The sequence below is a fragment of the Rhynchophorus ferrugineus genome, unplaced genomic scaffold, assembly GCF_030347505.1.
Source record: "Rhynchophorus ferrugineus isolate W39M unplaced genomic scaffold, kcgeb_rfMv2 rfM2, whole genome shotgun sequence".
NCBI lineage: Eukaryota > Metazoa > Arthropoda > Insecta > Coleoptera > Curculionidae > Rhynchophorus > Rhynchophorus ferrugineus.
Window position 1 is genome coordinate 35,255,410 of NW_027472581.1, and position 18,455 is coordinate 35,273,864.

The 18,455-nt window shown below is 29.9% G+C and overlaps 3 protein-coding genes and 1 long non-coding RNA gene across 11 annotated transcripts; 2 read left to right on the forward strand and 2 right to left on the reverse strand.

Annotated features, from left to right (window-relative positions):
* Positions 1-1,692: 1,692 nt before the first annotated feature.
* On the reverse strand, positions 1,693-3,201 carry LOC143190723 (uncharacterized). Its single transcript, XR_013004334.1, has 2 exons — positions 1,885-3,201; positions 1,693-1,781 (listed from the first exon to the last, which is right to left on the reverse strand). It is a non-coding gene; the product is annotated as an uncharacterized LOC143190723 (long non-coding RNA).
* A 318-nt stretch (positions 3,202-3,519) lies between these two features.
* Positions 3,520-14,241, forward strand: LOC143190724 (uncharacterized). Of its 8 annotated transcripts, none has more exons than XM_076395243.1 (19): positions 3,520-3,964; positions 4,029-4,142; positions 6,025-6,126; positions 6,220-6,276; positions 7,487-7,594; positions 7,705-7,761; positions 9,978-10,013; positions 10,067-10,191; positions 10,243-10,448; positions 10,498-10,686; positions 10,744-10,944; positions 10,996-11,116; positions 11,174-11,376; positions 11,428-11,609; positions 11,660-11,846; positions 11,899-12,104; positions 13,559-13,720; positions 13,779-13,966; positions 14,024-14,241. In XM_076395243.1, the coding sequence occupies exons 1-19, from the start codon at positions 3,703-3,705 to the stop codon at positions 14,147-14,149; spliced, it is 2,832 nt and encodes a 943-aa protein (XP_076251358.1). In that variant the 5' UTR covers positions 3,520-3,702; the 3' UTR covers positions 14,150-14,241. The 8 variants fall into 8 exon arrangements, with proteins under 8 accessions (XP_076251358.1, XP_076251357.1, XP_076251359.1 ...); XM_076395242.1 differs by having other exon boundaries at positions 3,537-3,964; positions 6,199-6,276; XM_076395244.1 differs by lacking the exon at positions 9,978-10,013 and having other exon boundaries at positions 3,537-3,964; positions 6,199-6,276.
* Positions 14,242-15,366: 1,125 nt separating this feature from the next.
* MED19 (Mediator complex subunit 19) lies at positions 15,367-16,523 on the reverse strand. Its single transcript, XM_076395256.1, has 4 exons — positions 16,264-16,523; positions 16,078-16,209; positions 15,895-16,019; positions 15,367-15,838 (listed from the first exon to the last, which is right to left on the reverse strand). The coding sequence occupies exons 1-4, from the start codon at positions 16,442-16,444 to the stop codon at positions 15,566-15,568; spliced, it is 711 nt and encodes a 236-aa protein (XP_076251371.1). The 5' UTR covers positions 16,445-16,523; the 3' UTR covers positions 15,367-15,565.
* A 145-nt stretch (positions 16,524-16,668) lies between these two features.
* Positions 16,669-18,204, forward strand: LOC143190726 (3-oxoacyl-[acyl-carrier-protein] synthase, mitochondrial). The gene has a single exon (XM_076395252.1). It carries the CDS (start codon positions 16,778-16,780, stop codon positions 18,032-18,034), a length of 1,257 nt encoding a protein of 418 aa, XP_076251367.1. The 5' UTR covers positions 16,669-16,777; the 3' UTR covers positions 18,035-18,204.
* Positions 18,205-18,455: the final 251 nt, after the last annotated feature.

Sequence of the window (18,455 nt, forward strand, 5' to 3'; positions counted from 1 at the left end):
TATTAGTAAAAATTTAGAATTATCCTTCACGAACAGATATTTGGGTAAATGCATATCCATCATTGGTTTTATCAGGTACATATAAAATTATCTATCTACTACATGTCTGTTTATATATTGTTTGTTTACAGAAATTCAAAAACTTATGAAGATGTTAGTAGTAATAAAATTCAATTAATCTACCAAGTTGTGCGTATGTTGTCAGTGTGATGTCTCTACATAAAGAAGTCTTACAAGAAGGTAATAATTAATATAACTGGATAATTAGTAGTAATACTTTTAATTGTAAAATATCCCTAAAATATTTGCAATACTTTAACTTTTTAGAACAATCAGTGTTCAATCATTTTATAGTAGAGGAATTATATATTTAAATTTGATTGCCTTGTTAAGAAAATATTTGTTATGGTGCCATCAATTAAAAATTTAATTGCTACTTTTAGGGGATTTATTAACTTAAAGAAATCTATTTTGTCTAAATTTACAAATAACTACATTTGTTTAACAAATCTTAACCAAGATTGCTTAAAGATTTTTGTTGGATCTATTAGAGGTCATAGAGGTAGAAACAGCATCCTTCCCCTAGTATGTTCGAGAAATTTTTAAAAGGGCTCATCATTTCAATTTTTTCACATCATTCTCCCGGAGAAAATTGCGAAGAAGATGAACATGTTAGATAACTTATATTCTTTTTTAACGGGAGATCTAGTACCACTTGAGGTTGTTAAATCACCAGTTGAGTCTATATTTTCAGTTCCAGAGAATTTTGCTCTGAGGAAAACAAAAGTCTAATATTGTATTTTAGTCTTATTTCAGGCTATTTAACAAAACTTCTGAAAAAGAGACAACATGCAATATTTGTCTATATTCTATATTAAGTAGTTCCACAGATACTCTAAATAAAAAATAGTTCCGTAAATACTCTAAAATCTAAATATTTTTAAAAAACACATAAATTTTTAGTGTTTCGACTGTCCAATCCATAATGATTTTCAAGACAAAATTTTAAGTTATTCTGAGGTTTGATTGTATTTTTGGTTTAATGTAATATCAACAGGAAAGGATTTAAAGTTTACCTTCAATATATCAAGATAAGTTAGAACTCTAATAGATCCCATAAAATTGATGACACTAAACATATGGGAAGGCCTTATAGAAGAATTATAGATATTTTAATATTGCCTAGAATAGAGTTCATAATTGTTTTTTTTTTTGCTTTTTGTTTATATATATTTATATTATTTACACTTATGTATATTTGTATAGGATTTTATTTTAATAAATTAATTTTAAAATTTAAATTTGATTTTTATTTAAATACTATTGGCCAATAAATGTGACGTCACAAAATAATCAGGGGAAATGGCAGACCAATCAAAGCAAAGTATTTTCCTTACAGGTTTCTACATAACTATTTTAAACTAACCAATCAAATTCGCGTTATCAGCGCCGCCAATGATTGGACTAAGCGAAACTTTGCCCCACTACTTACCATTGCAGTTGCACAACCCTGGAAGCACATGCCCCATGTTAAAATTACTTCTAAGTTACGCTCGGAATCCCCGTGTGAGGGCGCTTACACAGACGCCGTATGACAGTTAATTACGGCGGGAAATTCAAAAGCGTATAGTTAAAAATTTTAGTGGGAAATTTTTAAAAATTCTTTTAATTTTGCTGGGATAAAAAAACAAATATATTTAAATATATTTTATTGATATATTACAATTACATTAATTTTCCTTGGCCATAAAGGCATTGATGTAATCACAGAGATAGCTCCACTACCTAAAACACATAATCCACTGATATTATCTTCTCTCTAACGTTTAAAACATTGTTCTGTTGTTTTTTTTTTTATTTTTTAGAATCAAATAAATTAACAACCTACCCAAATTGAGGTGCATCTCGTCAAATATGACAACTGCAGTTCAGTCCATAGTCAAGTTTCTCAACTAATTCAATTGTAAACGCCCAATAAATGGAATTTCCAAATACTGCTAAATCTGTAAAGTTGCTGCAGTACTTGGAGTAATTACTTCTTTCATTCTAGCCATTTTTTTATCAAAATATCTCCAGATGTCCATACATTCTTGGTCAGTAGTTTTGTCTTGAATTTCGAGTTATGGAACTATATTTGTATTTTTTGAAGATAGAATGGAAGATACCTCTCTTATGATAACTTTTTGTATCGCTTCAGTATTATTTGCTATACCAAATCCTGCTTTTTTAAATCTAGGATTTAAAAATGTTGATTTCCCGCATATCGTATTCATTTCTAAAATTGCCAGTCTTGTATTGATGACATCTAATAGACAATTTAATCATTTTTCCCCCATTCACTTGTTAAATTCTTGGATTTGATAGAATGTTGCAGTCCTCTTATTAACCGTATAATTAAAGACATCCTTGGGATATCTTTCACCAGATAAATCGGTGCTCCTTATTTCAATGGGCTTTAAAGGTTGAACAGATTCTGTTAAGATAGTCCATTCGTTAACAAATAAAAACTGTGGTGCTCTTCTTAATAGCCAACAAAATAAATTGTTGAACATTAAAGTAGAGTTTTCCTATCAGAAAATGTATTTATTACAAATATTTAATATACTTTGTTCACCTCTTTATGGTTAATATTTTTAAAAGTAATTTAACAACTGCTACTGTAAAAAATTCTTCAAGTCGTTTGGATCTATGCAATTTCTGAAACCTTTAGAACCTAATTTTAGTTTTCAAGATTTTAGGAAAAAAGTTTCGACAAAGAAGAGGCTTGGACAAAAATCGTGAAAGTTTATCAAAAAAGTAGTACCTATTATACCAGTCTAAAGTATTACCAATTATGGCAGTCAAAAGTATCTTACTATTTATCATTTACAATTTAATTTTTTTGTCCTCGAAAACTAGCGTTCCAAAATGCTGCTATATTAATTTTCAATATATAGTTATTCACAAGCAAACTACAAAAAAAAACATAAAACCACATATATTACATATAAATCCATATAAGCCTAAATGCGGCGCATTACTTTCTCATTAAGGTCGCGACAAGGACAACACAGCTACATTGTTAAAAATCAGTGGAATGAACTAGTAGAACCGAAAATAGTAATTTATAATATATAAAATAGTAGTTTACTATTTATATTCATTATGCTATGTTATTTAGAAATAGCAATTTATATATTAAAACAGAATAAAACATTTGTGGTGTTATTATCCCATTCCTTTTTACACATCCACAGAACATTCAGTATAAACATAATCCTATTTCCTTTAAATTTATATTATTTATTACATGATAATATAAATTAGTTTTTTTTCCTTTTCTATTTTAAAGTTATCACGTGAATTAATATATATACATCTCTGTCTCGCTTATACTATCATTGAAGAATATAAAGACATTTAAATTTAACTGCTCCAAGTATTCATCTCCGTCCTTTCCTATCTCACTTTTTATACAGACAAGAACTCGTACATCTTCGTCTAATATCTCGAATGGAAAAAAACAGCCCAACCATGCATTTGTGCAAAATATTAGTTAGTATTTTCAGTGGTTATTTTTTACGACTGTTTTCAGTCGATAGTTCCCAACGCTTTTAATAAGTTGGTTCTTGAAGGGGGCATCTTCATATCTGCTCTGCATATTTTTGTGTTATATTAATTGTTACTAAATTATTAATCAGTATAAAAATTAAAAATATCATAATGCATCCTTGTAGTAAAAAATGTTCTGTACCCGGGTGTAAAGATAGTACTGAAAGGAGACATCGTTTTCCAAAGAATGATCCCGCTCTTTTCCAAAAATGGCTTGATCAAATAAATAATACTAAATTAACTGGATTAAGCACGATACAAATATATCAGCGTCATCGTGTTTGTCACAGGCATTTTAGTGATGAATTCAGAATTACCCTTCCTTCACGAACCAGTCTTCGGGTAAATGCATATCCAACATTATTTTTATCAGGTAGACATACTATTATCTCTCTATTATATGCTTATTACATGTATATATTGCTTTTTTTTTACAGAAAGTCAACCTACTTCTAAAGGCATAAGTGACAGTGGGGAAAATATTAATTTGAATAGTTTAGCCAGTTGTTTGAAAGATGGGATGTCATTGCCTAAAGAAGTCCTCCAAAAAGGTAAGAATTAATTAGTAGTTTAGTAATTTTGGAATAGAGCTATTGTATATTTAAATAGAGATTTTGTTCTGTCGATAAAATCTTTGTTATAGTGCCATCAATTAAAAATTTGACTTCTACTTTAAGATTTATTTCCTCAACTCATTGTATTTATATAAGGGATATTAACTAAGATTGTATAGAGTACATTTGTTTTGGATCTATTAGATCACATGGAGTCAGGGATAAACATCCTTCAGCTAGTATGTTTTGAGAATGATTTAAAGTGTTCATCAATTTATATATTTCATATCATTTTCCTAAAGCATATTTTGAAGATGAAAAAGGTGGCTCTTGGGTAATACTCTATTTATATATGAAATGATATTTCAATATTTTTCTCTCAATCCTAGTACAGAATTCGTACATTTCTGTCTGTCATCACAATTGGAAAATGTTGAAGGGTCCATTTGACTGAAATAGTAAACACTATTCTCAGCCGACTACTCTTTTAACTATGGACACAGAATATAGAGATTTATATACATCTTTATATTTTGTGATTATGGGTTAGTTACACTGTTTTGCGATAATCGACCAGTTCGATTACTTTTTTGTTTATCTCTTAGTTCTATTGTTTTGCGACTATCAATAGTTCCCAACTCTATATAAAGTAATATCAAAGAATAAGGAATATATATATGTATATATATATATATATATATATATATATATATATATATGTATACATAAATATATATATATATATGTATATATACATTTTTTTTATGAGTAATATAAATATTCTTATATGATATTAATGTATGCTCAATAGCAAGTAGATTTGGGTCTATTCTTTCCTTATCTGTAATCTATATCTGCTATCAATTATGTCCTTATATATAGTAAGCACTGAAAGCATTCAGATTAATTCAGTGTTTTCCTTCCTGTCGATTTAAAACCACGTCAAATTCGTACGATACGTATATCGAATTTTCCGCCCCAGTCATACTTTTCCACGCACTTTTCCAAATTCACTCAATTACCGTCTGGTGGAGTTTGAATAACATATGTTCAATAGTCTCCTTCGTAACCCCTAGGATTTTAATATCGATATTCGCATTTGCAACTGAAAATATCGATATTTTTCGGTTTTCATATCCCCAATACTATTATTTATGTTAGGTTAAGTACATTGTATATAATTTTATGTATTCTATATACATAGAGAAATCGAGATTTAACTTTATAGGAAATTTTGGGGAAATGTTTCGTTTCGTCCAACATGTAGATGTCGCTACCTTTAAGATACTACTTGTTTTAATCGCTATACTAAGAACCGCGACGGGATTTAATTGATTTGGTTTTGTCTCATCGTTCTACACATTGTTTCTATGCTATGTTTATTTTGAATACCACTTTCAATGTGCCTTATATAGAAAATAGTGTGGTCAACTTTTTATAACGTTTATAGATTAAATTAAGTTATTATTTTATTAGTATATACAGGTCGGTAGTTGAAATGCATTCTCGTTCTAGGAAGTGTTGTGTGCCCGGATGCACAGATAGTGAGGAAATGCATCATCGTTTTCCGTTAAAAAAGTATCCGGCGATCTTTAAGAAATGGGTAGAAAACATTAAAAATCCTAACCTGATTGGGTTAAATATGAAACAAATTTATGATCGTTACCGCGTGTGTCATAGACATTTTTGTGATAAATTTAAACTTTCTGTTCCTTCGCGAACTGGTCTTAGGGTAGATGCTTATCCGACATTGTTTTTACCTGGTAAATATATATATATATATATATATATATATATATATATGTATATATGTATATGTATATATGTATATATATGAATATGTAAATGAATAAACTTGAATTGATATAATTTATTCTAGAAAGTAAATGCAGTACTTATGAACAATTTAGTGATGGTGAGAATAAAACCGCGAGCCCAGAATATATACAAATGGAGGATCAAAATCAAAATGATAGAGAAGGTAAATTGAAGGAGTCAGTCACTTTTCTGTTCATAATTATTACCATTAATTTATAAACTACTATATTTGTAGTGCCTATTTCCATCATTCCAGGCGCACAACCAGGCTGTTCAAAGCAAGTGTCATCAATATTTCAACAAACTCCAGAAGGTAATGGTAAATTTTGTATTAATTCAACCAGTACTACTCTTTTGCTCATCAGTTTTAATTAATTACTAAGTTCCCTTTTCCTATTCCCCGTTTCCAATTTCCTACTTTCATTTTTCTAGAACCTCAAAAAGAATATTCAAATTATAAGCCATCTATGCCTGTACAAATTCCAAGAAAAGGAAAAAGAATAGCTCCTGAATGCAAGCCTTTCGAGGGAAAAACTATAAGTTCGATACACGAATAATGTTGGTACAGAACAATTCAATATCTCAATAGTACAAAATTTTATTGCCCAAGTAAAAACAAATTTGTTAGAGTGTCGTCAGTTACAAATTTAATAATTACCGTTGGGGGGGTTCATTTTATTAAAGAAAAAATTTTGAGTAAGTATCCAAGTAAATATTAAGGACTTAAGGACTCTTAACCGAGATAGTTTGAAAATTTTTTTTGGATCTATTAGAGCTCATGGTTTCAGGAATATACATCTTTCGGCTGGTATGTTGAGAAATTATTTAAATAGCTCATTATAAGTTCTGATGAAAAACATGTGAAGATGAAAAGAACATCTCATTCATGTTTAGGAAATTGTGAAGAGGATGAACATGAGGGTGCCTTAGATAATTTACAATCTTTACTAACAGGGAATGTATTACCAGGAGTTGATATTAATTTGACTCTATACCTTTAATTCCAGATGTTCCTATAAGGGTAAACAAAGTTTTACATTGCGTCATAGTGTACATCTCAGGTTATTCAGTAAACCTTTGGAAAAAAGAAATTAATTGTGATTTGTTGTTTACATGCAATTATGAAGAAATCAGACCCACAAATTGAGGCTGAATTAATAGAGGCAATATCTCCATAGAGTAATAGAGAGACAACTCAGTAGGGGACTCTGGAGAAAAGTTTTGCTTTGCTCAACATGTTCTGCACTATTTAATTCCTGAATCGCTTTACAGCAAGTTTCCTAGTTTATTAAACTTTGGTTAATCCTCTTAAAAGGTTTGCATTTAGGAGCTGTTATTTTAGTGGAGTTTCAACTATCAAATAATTTATCTAAGAATAAAAGTTTATAGCCGTTTATGTCCTTTATATTGTAAATATAAAGCAACTTTGATTAGACTCTATATTCATATGTATACTATTACATATAGACTATATATAATATTGCATTTGATATATATTTTTATTATATATTTATTTCTTGTAGATAGCCAACCGAGTTCTTATGAACAAATATTTGATAATGGTGAAAATATTATCCAGAGTATAAAGCCAGAGTGTGTTGAAATAGAGATAATTGAAAATTGTATTGAAGGTAAATTAAACGTCACCATCTTTAATTTGTTGGTTTTTTTGTTCATTGCTGATAACATTGATTTCATAGATACTTCATATTTGTATTAATGTCTATTTCATTCTCTTTAGAACCACAACCAAATATTGTAATTGCACCAAACACATCTGAGGAAGTTCCATCAAAAGGTAATAGTATAGTTATATTAATTCAAGAAATAGTTATTATATAGCTTTCTGTTGCTCTGTAACATTAAATAAAACATTTGATTATTTCATAATTATGATAAAATTTACTAAAGTTATATTAGCTTCTGATAATTATGGTTTGTGATATATTAATTGCATATCTAATAATATAATATGAAGTATAATTAACATATGGATAAAGGACAATAAAACAATCTGTAAAATAGAGAGATTTTGCCGTAAGAGACCAAATTACAACAGTGGTGAGTAGTATTTGTAGTTCTAAAACATCAGTATTGGTTCCTAAAAATGGCTGTAGATTGATGATAATATATATATATATATATATATATATATATATATATATATATATATATATATATATATATATATATATATATATATATATATGTATATTGATTATGCCTAACACTAAGTTGGTGTTCTATTTAAATTTTTCAGCATATTGAAATCAATTCTTTTTTATTTACTATTACAGGATGAGTTTATATTAGTATTGACTATTTTTCATTATGTAGGTTTACATTCCAGTTGTCAAGTTTTAATGCTCATAAAACCAAAGCTTAAAATAAGCATAAGCTCTTTTGTATTCGACAAATTGAATGTATTTATGCCTATTTACTAGCACTACAACCTTCCTTGCCTTTGTATGACTGCACATACACAAAATAGGGTATACTTTAAGTGCATGGCCAACCATGTTTACCATTAAGCCACATATTTTTGTGGTTGTGTAATAGTGCTCATGATTACCTATTAGTTATATCCAGTACATAACAAGTTCGGGTGTTAGGTATAATCAATATGCTTTAATACGATAAATATTATAGAAATATCTTTTTTTTGTAGCCGCTATATAATTTTAATGTTTTTATTTTATACAATGCATAATATGATATATAATTTATTCTTACATATTTTCATGAACATATTACAAATCACAAATATCAGAATCTTATAAATTTGTAATAATAAATAATAATAATGATATTTTTTATTCTCTTACATAACAATATTGAAATAATATCGAAAATGGAGAATAATCTCGATATTTTTTTTGTGACCGACATCCCTATTATACAAGTGAAGGTTGTATGAGTCAGCTATGTTAGTCGGGAGTGAAATCGTTGATGGTAGCCATAATTTTGATTATTAATATATAGAGAATGGGGTATTTTTATATAATGCAGAAATGCTCTTCTCATAATACATAGGTGTATGTGAAAAAAGAGAAGGGATTCTTCATTATGATACTGAATGTGATTTTGTTATTTTATCCAATATTTTTCGCAAAATTTCATTGTGAATGCATTATATGGAGGCAATCTATTTTATTTGTTCGAGTAGTTTATATAAATTATTTTTTTTGTCAATTTTCAATGTCATGGGCCGCAGACGAGAGGAGCTAACAGCGGAACAAAATGTATATTTTATTTATATCTATATGTTTTGCGACAATCAGGGGAATATCGATATTAGTAAAATATTGGCAAGCAAAATATTAAAATTATGTTTGTCGAATAGTTGGATTTTATTATATATTAGGTTTTTATTTTATTAATCAGACTTTTGAAACATTGTCGATATATCGCCTCCCTGTCTGTTTATGGCTGATCGAAGCTATGAGTCACTGTCACCGTTTAAAGGTTAGATGTCGTTTTCTATTCATAAATGTTCTGGAGACGAAAAGAGTCGCTAGCTAATTAGCTTGTTATTTCTGTGTTTGCTGATTCTGAATAACAAGCAATTTTTCAAGTAGACGCTTTCTGTTTAATAATTCTCTTTCAAATTATAGCAAGATTTCTGATACGATATTAGAGTTGTTGAAAAAATATCGATGAATATTTAGAATCGATATACTATATATTTTGCCACAACTAATATATATATATATATATTAAGCCATAATTGAACAGCACTAATAAATCTCTTTACAAAATATTTGTTGGGTAATTAAGAATGATATTTTACAATTATCGATATATACTTTTTCTGTAACTCGATCTTACAATACTAACAAAACTTTTAAGCTACATTGACAGTTTAAAGATTTATTTTGTAATGTTTAGGTATTGCATTTGAAAAATATAGATGTATGTAGTTGATATGGCAGTAGTTTTATTAAATAAAGCTGTCATGATATAATTTTTAATTCCTTTAATATTTTTTTACATTTTGCTATATTGTTTGTGTAGCTGCAATGGAAATTGGGCTTATTGAAACAAAAGCAAGTATGTATTCATAATGCGGATTAATGTGTTGCAGTATAGCTTTTTTATTTTAGATTATTTGGATTTGAACTCTGTGTGTAGGTGTTGCCTGCAGAATGAAAATTTAAGAATAATGAAAGGAACAATGATAGGAAACATAAATGCAATTAAATGCTATGAGGATATAACTAAAAGAAAGGTAAAGAGAAATTTATGACTACATAATGTGTTATATTAAAAGATATTTTAGGTAGACTTAAGAATCCCAGCAAAAATTTGCACTAACTGCATAAAACAGTTAACTGAAACACAAAAGTTTCTTAAATTACTTGATTGGTCTGATAATTTATTACACAAATCTATGAAAATAGAAACTGACAAGTTTGAATTATCACAGGAAGCTCAAATGGTACTTAAAGATGAAAATATTAACATTTTCAGTGACTTGAGTTTATGGTAAGTAAATAGTGACATCAATAAGTACGATTTAAGTTAAATATTATAGTAATGGGGATGTTATACATTCATCTGATGATGAAAATCCTGTATTAGAGAAAAGTATTAACACAAAGAATAATTTCAAGAAATGGCTAAGTTTCAATGAAAATACTTATGTAAGCCGAATAATTGATACAACTGTACAAAGTTCAGAATGTCATTCACAAATTTGTCCTATTTGTCAGGAGGAATCAAGGTTTTTTTATAACTTATTCTTCGGTTAAGCATCTATTTTCACTATTTATTTTTTTAGCCATTTAGAAAGGCATTTAAATAATATTCATCACATAGACTGGTTAAACTCAAAATGTCTAAAATGCTGCTTTATGACCCATGATAAATTAAAATTATTTGAGCATTCAAGTGAATGCCGTGGTGATGGAAATGTTATTGAAGGGTTTGTTAAATATGAACTTTCAAATGAATGCAGTGGCGATGGAAATATTAATGAAGGGTTTGTTAGATATGAATTATTTATCAGATTAGTTTTATGAATTAATTTCAGACTGTCCAAAAAGAAATCTAAAAGTAGAATTATTAAGGTAATCAAACAAACAAAATTTAACTGTAATCAGTGTAACAACTTAAGTTTTATCACATATGAAGATATAGAAGCGCATTATAAGGTAAGTGAGGTGAATTTATTAAAAGTTTTCACTGAAGGTTTTAAAATATAATTTCAGGACTGGCATAAATCGAGCCTAAATTGTATATTATGTGAACAGGAATTTAGTAACACTTACAGTGTGCTATATCATATGATGGTTAAGCATGGAAGATTGAAATGTTGTAGATTATGTTTGGTTAGTTTTAAAACAAAGGAAGAACTCATGGGGCACTATAAATCAGAAGAACACAATACAAAATGTGTAGTTTGTGATGAACAGTAAGTGTTTTGAAAGTTATCGCGTTTTATACTTTAAAAAAATTGTTATAGGTTTAAAAATAGGAAAGCTTTGTATGGCCACCGCAGGCGGAAACATTTAAATCCACTATTAGAGTATAAGAAGTATAAGTGCCCTGAATGCTCAAAAGAATTTGTGAACAAGCAGAATATCAAAAGACATATTTTAGTTTTCCATAATAATGTTCGATTTTTGTGTGATACTTGTGGACAAAGTGAGTACAAACATTTTTTTAGTGCATTAGTAAGTCATATAATTTTCAAGGTTATACAACAAATAGAAATCTTCAGTTACATATAACAAAGTTTCATAAAGGCCAAAAAGTGGAAATTACAAAGCCCAGAAAAAGTTTCTTTTGTGAGTCGTGCGGGCGTGAATTGAAAATATTCCACAAATATGCTATAGCCCTTCATATGGCAAGACACAAAGGTCATTATTTCGTTTGTAAAAAGTAAGGATTATAACATGACTAGCTCTCAGACAATAAGAGCTTTGCATTGCAGGTGTCACGAATCTTTTGGCTCCAAAGAGGAGCTTAACATGCATATAGAGGAACAAAACCATCAGCTTTTTGAGTGTACAAAATGCCCGTCTCAGTTTGTACGCGAGGAGAACCTCAAAATTCATATGAAAAATCATGATGCACCTGGATGGAACAAGAACTATTTTATACAGTATGGTAAATCTGCAGAATTAAGAAATGAAAAAGGTAAATGAGTAATACTTGTATGCGAAGGATGTTCATTTGAATATTAAATAAAACACGTAAGATAGTAATAATAACAATAAAAATAATTTTCATATAGTATTAACATTTTTACAATTGTAACAAAATTATATGTTTAAATTTTCAAGTGCTTTCAGTTTATGTTTGTGCTAATTTCTTTTCATGTTTTAGTATGTATTAGTTTATTCCAATGTTCTAATTGTCTGCAATGGCTGCTATAGTTTAGACATGCAGACTACATGGCGCTAATAATGCTTTGGTGTGTATAAGTTGGATTCCACTTATATATATAATCTCAGGTGAATCCTGTCTGGTTTCTTGTTCATCAGTAACTCCCCAATTCATCGGGAAAACGACAATAATTAATATCTGGGCACCCTGAAAACAAAATTCTACCGATTGAGCTCTTTTGGTGATTTTCTTCTTTTTTTATATTAATACGGGCGTCATGGGGTTATAGACATCTAGTTTCTGTCTTTTTTGGTTATAAATGAGTTTTTTTGTACCTCTAAAAACGTGTTAGAAATAAGTACATTAAAACAAGACAATGTTCACCAATGCATATATTTTTTAACTATGATTAGCATCCGCCGAAATTGAACCAATTTTTACAGACAATAAAGGTATCATATAAATCGAATATCATTTTAAATCGGTCCAATAATTCGCATTGTTTCGTGTATATAAACAAATCTTTTACTATTTGCTGTTTAACCTGGACGTGACATTATTGCATGGACGGTCTTGTACCTTATATTGATATGATATTGGTGCTTTAACTCTTAAGGTCCATGATTTATTTACATATCATATGACAGTGATGAGCGTTTTGGCAATGAATTTTAATCGTAAATTAGAATAAAAACTTTTTTTTGAAAATATGTATTTCCTGAATATCATCATATATTCTTAGAAAACATTAAATACAATAAAATGTTATAGAATAGCTTTTCAAAATTAAACCTATTTCAGGAAAATTGGTGAATGAGATAAAAAGTTTTTTGAGTAAATTATTGCTTGAAATCTAAATCCAAGAACAACAACTTACTAACTACAAGTTAATTAACTTAATAATTGATTATGAGGGATTCAACAGAAAACACCAGAAAGCCTTAAAAGATGTTAGATGATTTGAAGTAAAAATACTTCAAGTGAATTTAAAATAGTATAGGAAAAATAGGCCAACCACTAAAAGTAAATCTAATGATTATGAAATAGGTACATTATTTTATACATTGTTTAAAATATTTCCATGGGTGAAATCACCAGAGAAGGACATAAAACGTCCCCGCATCATCATAGCGGGCGGTCAAACAAACAATCTGTATAAAGAATGTTTGATATCTGTATTTAGACTAGCTTCTGATGAAACTATGAAACTAAAATCTAGGTTTTTTATATCATAGGAAATAAAATTATGGTAATAAAATTTTTAGGAGAGTTTGAATGCAGCTACTGTCCAAAGGCGTATAAAATAAAACAAAGATTAGACAACCATTTGAGGGTTCACACGAACGAAAGGCCATATAAATGCCAGTTCTGCCAAAAAGCTTTCAAGACATGGATCCATCGAAAAACTCATTTAAATGTTCACCTGGGTAGTTAATGGTCCCTTGAATTAATTAGTACATAATTTGCAAATAAGTTACATTTCAGGAATAAAAAAGTGGCAATGTCGATTCTGCCAGAAAGCCTTTACATACTCCAGTACTTTGAAGGCCCATGAAATGACGCACACTGGTGAACGCCCTAACAAATGTCCCGAGTGCTACAAAGGATTCATATCCACATCGGCCTTGAAAAAACATCGACAGGTTCATTTCAGAAATAGCATTAATTGTCAAGTACATACATAACATACTATGATAGCCATTACTTATTCATTGGTTTGACTATTTCAGGGTATTAAAAATTCTAAGATTAAGGTAGAAATGCAAGAAGAGCAAAGTGCAAGATTCATAAATAAGATATTTATCAGCGATGATGTAAATTACAGCAACCTGACTGAGCCAGAAGATCAAACTTAAGTAAAATTAACCATTTCTATAGTGTCTTAATATTGAACTCAAAAAATTCACTGTTTCATAAAATTAATAAAGAAGTTTATAATGTAATATAATGATTTAATTAGTTGTAAATAGTATTGTATATCACGATATGCCTCTTAGGCATTACTGCCACTAGCTTTAACTTTTTTGTTCGATAAATCACAGATTATTATTGGTTTATACTGATATTGTATTCTCACTATGTCTAAAATAAATTCAGTTAAAAAAAACGCCTTGAAAATTACTTATAATAACATATGATAAACATTAACATAATACATTAAAACCAATTTGGTTGGTGCAGTGATAAAGAAGACAGGACGATCCTCCTGCTGTTGCGATAGTCGTGGTTTCGAATCCTGCTGATGCATGGTTGTAAATTTATGTTTGTGATTGTCCTTAAGCAAGAGTGTAAAATCCAACAAGGAAAATGATCTCAGTGACTGTGGTTCGGAGCCCACATTAAACAGTCTGTCCAGTCCAGATAAACCCTAGATGGTGAAAAGACTTTAAAATGTGCAGAAAAAAGTAGTACATTACATAAAATAATGTGTGTTAATTCTAACTTATGTTAAAGATGCCAAAAATAGAGATTTTTTGAAGTCATTTGAAAAAAGACATCAATATTTTTTATATAATTATTTTATATAATATAAGACATATATATTTATGAATATGCATAGAATGATGTATCGGATAACCGATAATTATCAATGCACAAAAATATGGATATTTATCAAAAGATGTAACAACCAAGGGATACCGGCCAGGAACAAAAATATGAGAAAGTCATTAAATTAGCATCAATACTTTTTTACAATATCGATATCTTTTCATTGCAACCTTAGTTTTTTACACATTTTTTTTAACCAGCGAAAATTTTCGAAAAAAGAGGGAAGATATCTAAAATTCAAACTTCCATAACGAATAAATCTCCGTTCTGATATAAATGTACTGCGTTCGAAATTTATATGTGGAAAATGTTTGTTAACACTGCAGTACTTACTATATTCTTGTTTTATGTCCGCGTAATACTTTTGTTTCGAAATTCGAACGCTTTCAGTTTTTATTATAACACATAGTTACACACAAGTTAGTTATAACCATACTTCTTAAAATCATTGGGTTTTCCGACATTCTACTGCTGGTCTAAAATAAATTATGGGAAGTTGCGATTATACAGATACAGACAACCATATTTTTAAAACTTAATATATTACAGATATACTTTAAAGGTGAAAAATTTTACAGAGATCTAAATTTAAACTATTTTTTTTGATTCAGCTGCCCCGAAACGCTTACAAATTTACATGTTCAGTTCTGTTTAAAGGCAACTGAAATTGCATCCAATCACACTTCACTCTCACTTTGATTTGCACTTTCTTTCTCTGTGGTTCAACTAGAATGTTGGCTAGGCGTTAAGCCACCACTGTGTTCTGGGCTGTGTTTTTGTTTCTTTCTTTTCTTTTCTTTTTTCCGTTTCTTCCTCTCCTTATCTTCATCGTGACGTTTCTGTTTCTTATGTTTCTTTTCATGAGTATCTCCACTAGCGTCTGTTACTGTCATTTCTGTTGAAGGTGGTCCCCCCTCTTTGTGTTTGTGCTTTTTGTGTTTATTTTTATGTTTCTTTATTGGTGTGGCATTGGTATAACGATACTGTTCAGGTAACTGCCAAATAATACCCATTAATACCCATAATATAATAAAACAAACAAAATACTTACTGGTCCGGGATGTAATCTAAAACCCTCCAGCTGCGCACTAGTTAAAGGTAACAAATCCTTCCCACCTACAGGTGGTTTTTCAATAACACTACGCAAAGAACTGTTATCAGCCTGCCCTGGGGAATCTACAATGTTCAACATTTAGCTTTGGAATAGCATAACCCTAACAATATACAGTCCTACCTATAACACCAGGTAAGGTAGGAAGAAAAGAAGATAACTGCTCTTTTAATTTTTTGCCACTAAATTTACTATAAGAATGTTCAAGTCCATAGTAGGCCATTAAATTCGTAGCACCAGTAATTTCCGACTCTCCTGTAATAAACATTATGCAGTAAAACATACCCATTTACACATAAGCTAAACTACCTGGCGGCTCTTTCAAAAGGTAAAATGGTCCACTAGGGACTATGGAAGGATTCTTTCCTAGCAAGATGGTCGTTTTGAGAGTTCCAGATGAATCTTGTCTAGAAACAACGGGGGACCTGGCCCCTCTTGGAGACGATTTTGGCGAATATTGTTCTACTTTTCGAAACTGATCGCCCATCATCTTACAACCGCATCGTTTTGCCAACAAACGACCAAAACGAAGTAACTTGTATTTCTCTTAAAATTGACACTTAAACTGACATATCGGGAAACTGAACTTGTCAACATCCTAATGAGAGCCACTATCAATAAATAAATTAAAGACATTCAATTCATTTAATTTTACTTCTGTAATTGTTTATACAAATATGCATAATAACATTTGATGATATTAATTTGTTTATGATATTCGATTCGTTAACAATTGGCCAGTGTTTTATGAAAAGATGATAGTATGAGGTTATGATTTTGGTTTATATGTATTTTTATTTTGTAATAGAATGTTTATAAAAATATGCACAGACGGGTAGTAGTTACAGGTTTAGGAGTTCTGTGTCCCTTGGGAACTAGTCTTAAGGAGTCATGGAAAGCGGTCATATCAGGTTATAGTGGCATAACAAAATTGGATGGCCAAGAATATGAAACTTTACCATGTAAAGTAGCCGGAATTATCAAAGAAAATGGTTGTAAATTCCAGCTCTCTAACCATTTTTCTAAAAGTGAGTTAAAAAGCATGGCTCCAGCTACCGGTTTTGCGCTTTTAGCGGCTAAAGAAGCTTTAGAAGATGCAGATTTGTTAAAATGTAACGAAGAAGATAAACTTCGAACAGGAGTAGCAGTGGGAATGGGCATGGTAGATTTGCAAGATATCTGTTCAACTTATGAAGGACTAAAAAAAGGTTATCACCATATAAGTCCATTTTTTGTACCAAGAATATTACCAAATATGGCTGGGGGGCAAATAAGTATAAAATATGGTTTAAAAGGACCAAACCATTCTGTATCAACAGCTTGTGCGACTGGAGCTCATGCGATAGGTGATTCATTTAGATTTATTCGTGAAAATTATGCAGATATGATGGTATGTGGTGGAACCGAAGCATGCATTTCACCATTATCAATAGCTGCTTTTTGTCGATTAAGAGCTTTAAGTACTAGTTTTAATAACATGCCTGAAAAAGCATCAAGACCATTTGATAAATTTAGAGAAGGTTTTGTTATGGGTGAGGGCAGTGCTATATTGATCCTAGAAGAATTAGAACATGCACAACAACGAAATGCTCATATTTATGCAGAAGTATTAGGATATGGGTTATCTGGAGATGCATCTCATTTAACAGCTCCAAATCCTGATGGTAGTGGAGCATTTTTGGCAATGAAACGGGCAATAGATAATTCACCTATTAATGTTGAAGACATAACTTATGTAAATGCACATGCTACTTCAACCCCGATGGGTGATGCTATTGAAATAAGAGCTATTAGGAAATTATTCAATAACAACATTGGTAATATCACAGTGTCATCAACCAAGGGAGCACATGGTCATTTATTAGGAGCTGCGGGTAACTTAGAATCGGTGTTTACCGTTAAGGCAATTGAAGAGGGAATTATACCCCCAACAATTAATCTAACTGACAGTGAAGATCCTGAAATTAATTTTGTTCCACTGAAGAGTCAGAAATGGAAAGCTACAAGAAGAATTGCTTTAAAAAATGCTTTTGGATTTGGTGGTACCAATGCCAGTCTATGCTTTGGCCAATTTATGTGACTGTGATGGTTACTTACATATACATATATTTTTACTTTGTTTATTTCTAATAGTATGTTAAAGGAAAAGTAGAAAAAAAATAGGTAATAAAATTCCTGTGTTTTTGTTATTAAAGAAGAATCAATGTTAAATAGACTATAAATATCAATAAAATATATTGCAAAAATTGACTTAAAACATCTTGTAATATTTTTTATTAAAGATTAGAACCGGCATTTACCTACCTGTCAATAACAAATAAGATATGAAAAGCATTTATTTGGAATGTTAAAAACTTGTTTAAAGAAATATCTTATACTTATCCAATGAATGATTGGTTTAACATCCTACAAAGAGGATGCCTAAAAAAGCTTTCTAGATCTATTAACTGTCCGATCAACGGCCGGGCACCCGGGTACCCAATAAGATTAATTTATATAAA

What these genes read in the sequence shown, in the direction of transcription:
- MED19 (XM_076395256.1), bottom strand. Translation starts at nt 16,444, where the DNA reads ATGATGGGCGATCAGTTTCGAAAAGTAGAACAATATTCGCCAAAATCG. An exon ending in TACCTTACCTGGTGTTATAG is followed by an intron (nt 16,020 to 16,077) that starts GTAGGACTGTAT and finishes TGAACATTGTAG; the next exon opens with ATTCCCCAGGGCAGGCTGAT. An exon ending in TTAGATTACATCCCGGACCA is followed by an intron (nt 15,839 to 15,894) that starts GTAAGTATTTTG and finishes ATTATTTGGCAG; the next exon opens with TTACCTGAACAGTATCGTTA.
- LOC143190724 (XM_076395242.1), top strand. Translation starts at nt 3,703, where the DNA reads ATGCATCCTTGTAGTAAAAAATGTTCTGTACCCGGGTGTAAAGATAGT. An exon ending in ATTTCAACAAACTCCAGAAG is followed by an intron (nt 6,277 to 7,486) that starts GTAATGGTAAAT and finishes TATTTCTTGTAG; the next exon opens with ATAGCCAACCGAGTTCTTAT. An exon ending in TGTGTAGTTTGTGATGAACA is followed by an intron (nt 11,377 to 11,427) that starts GTAAGTGTTTTG and finishes AAATTGTTATAG; the next exon opens with GTTTAAAAATAGGAAAGCTT.
- LOC143190726 (XM_076395252.1), top strand. Translation starts at nt 16,778, where the DNA reads ATGCACAGACGGGTAGTAGTTACAGGTTTAGGAGTTCTGTGTCCCTTG.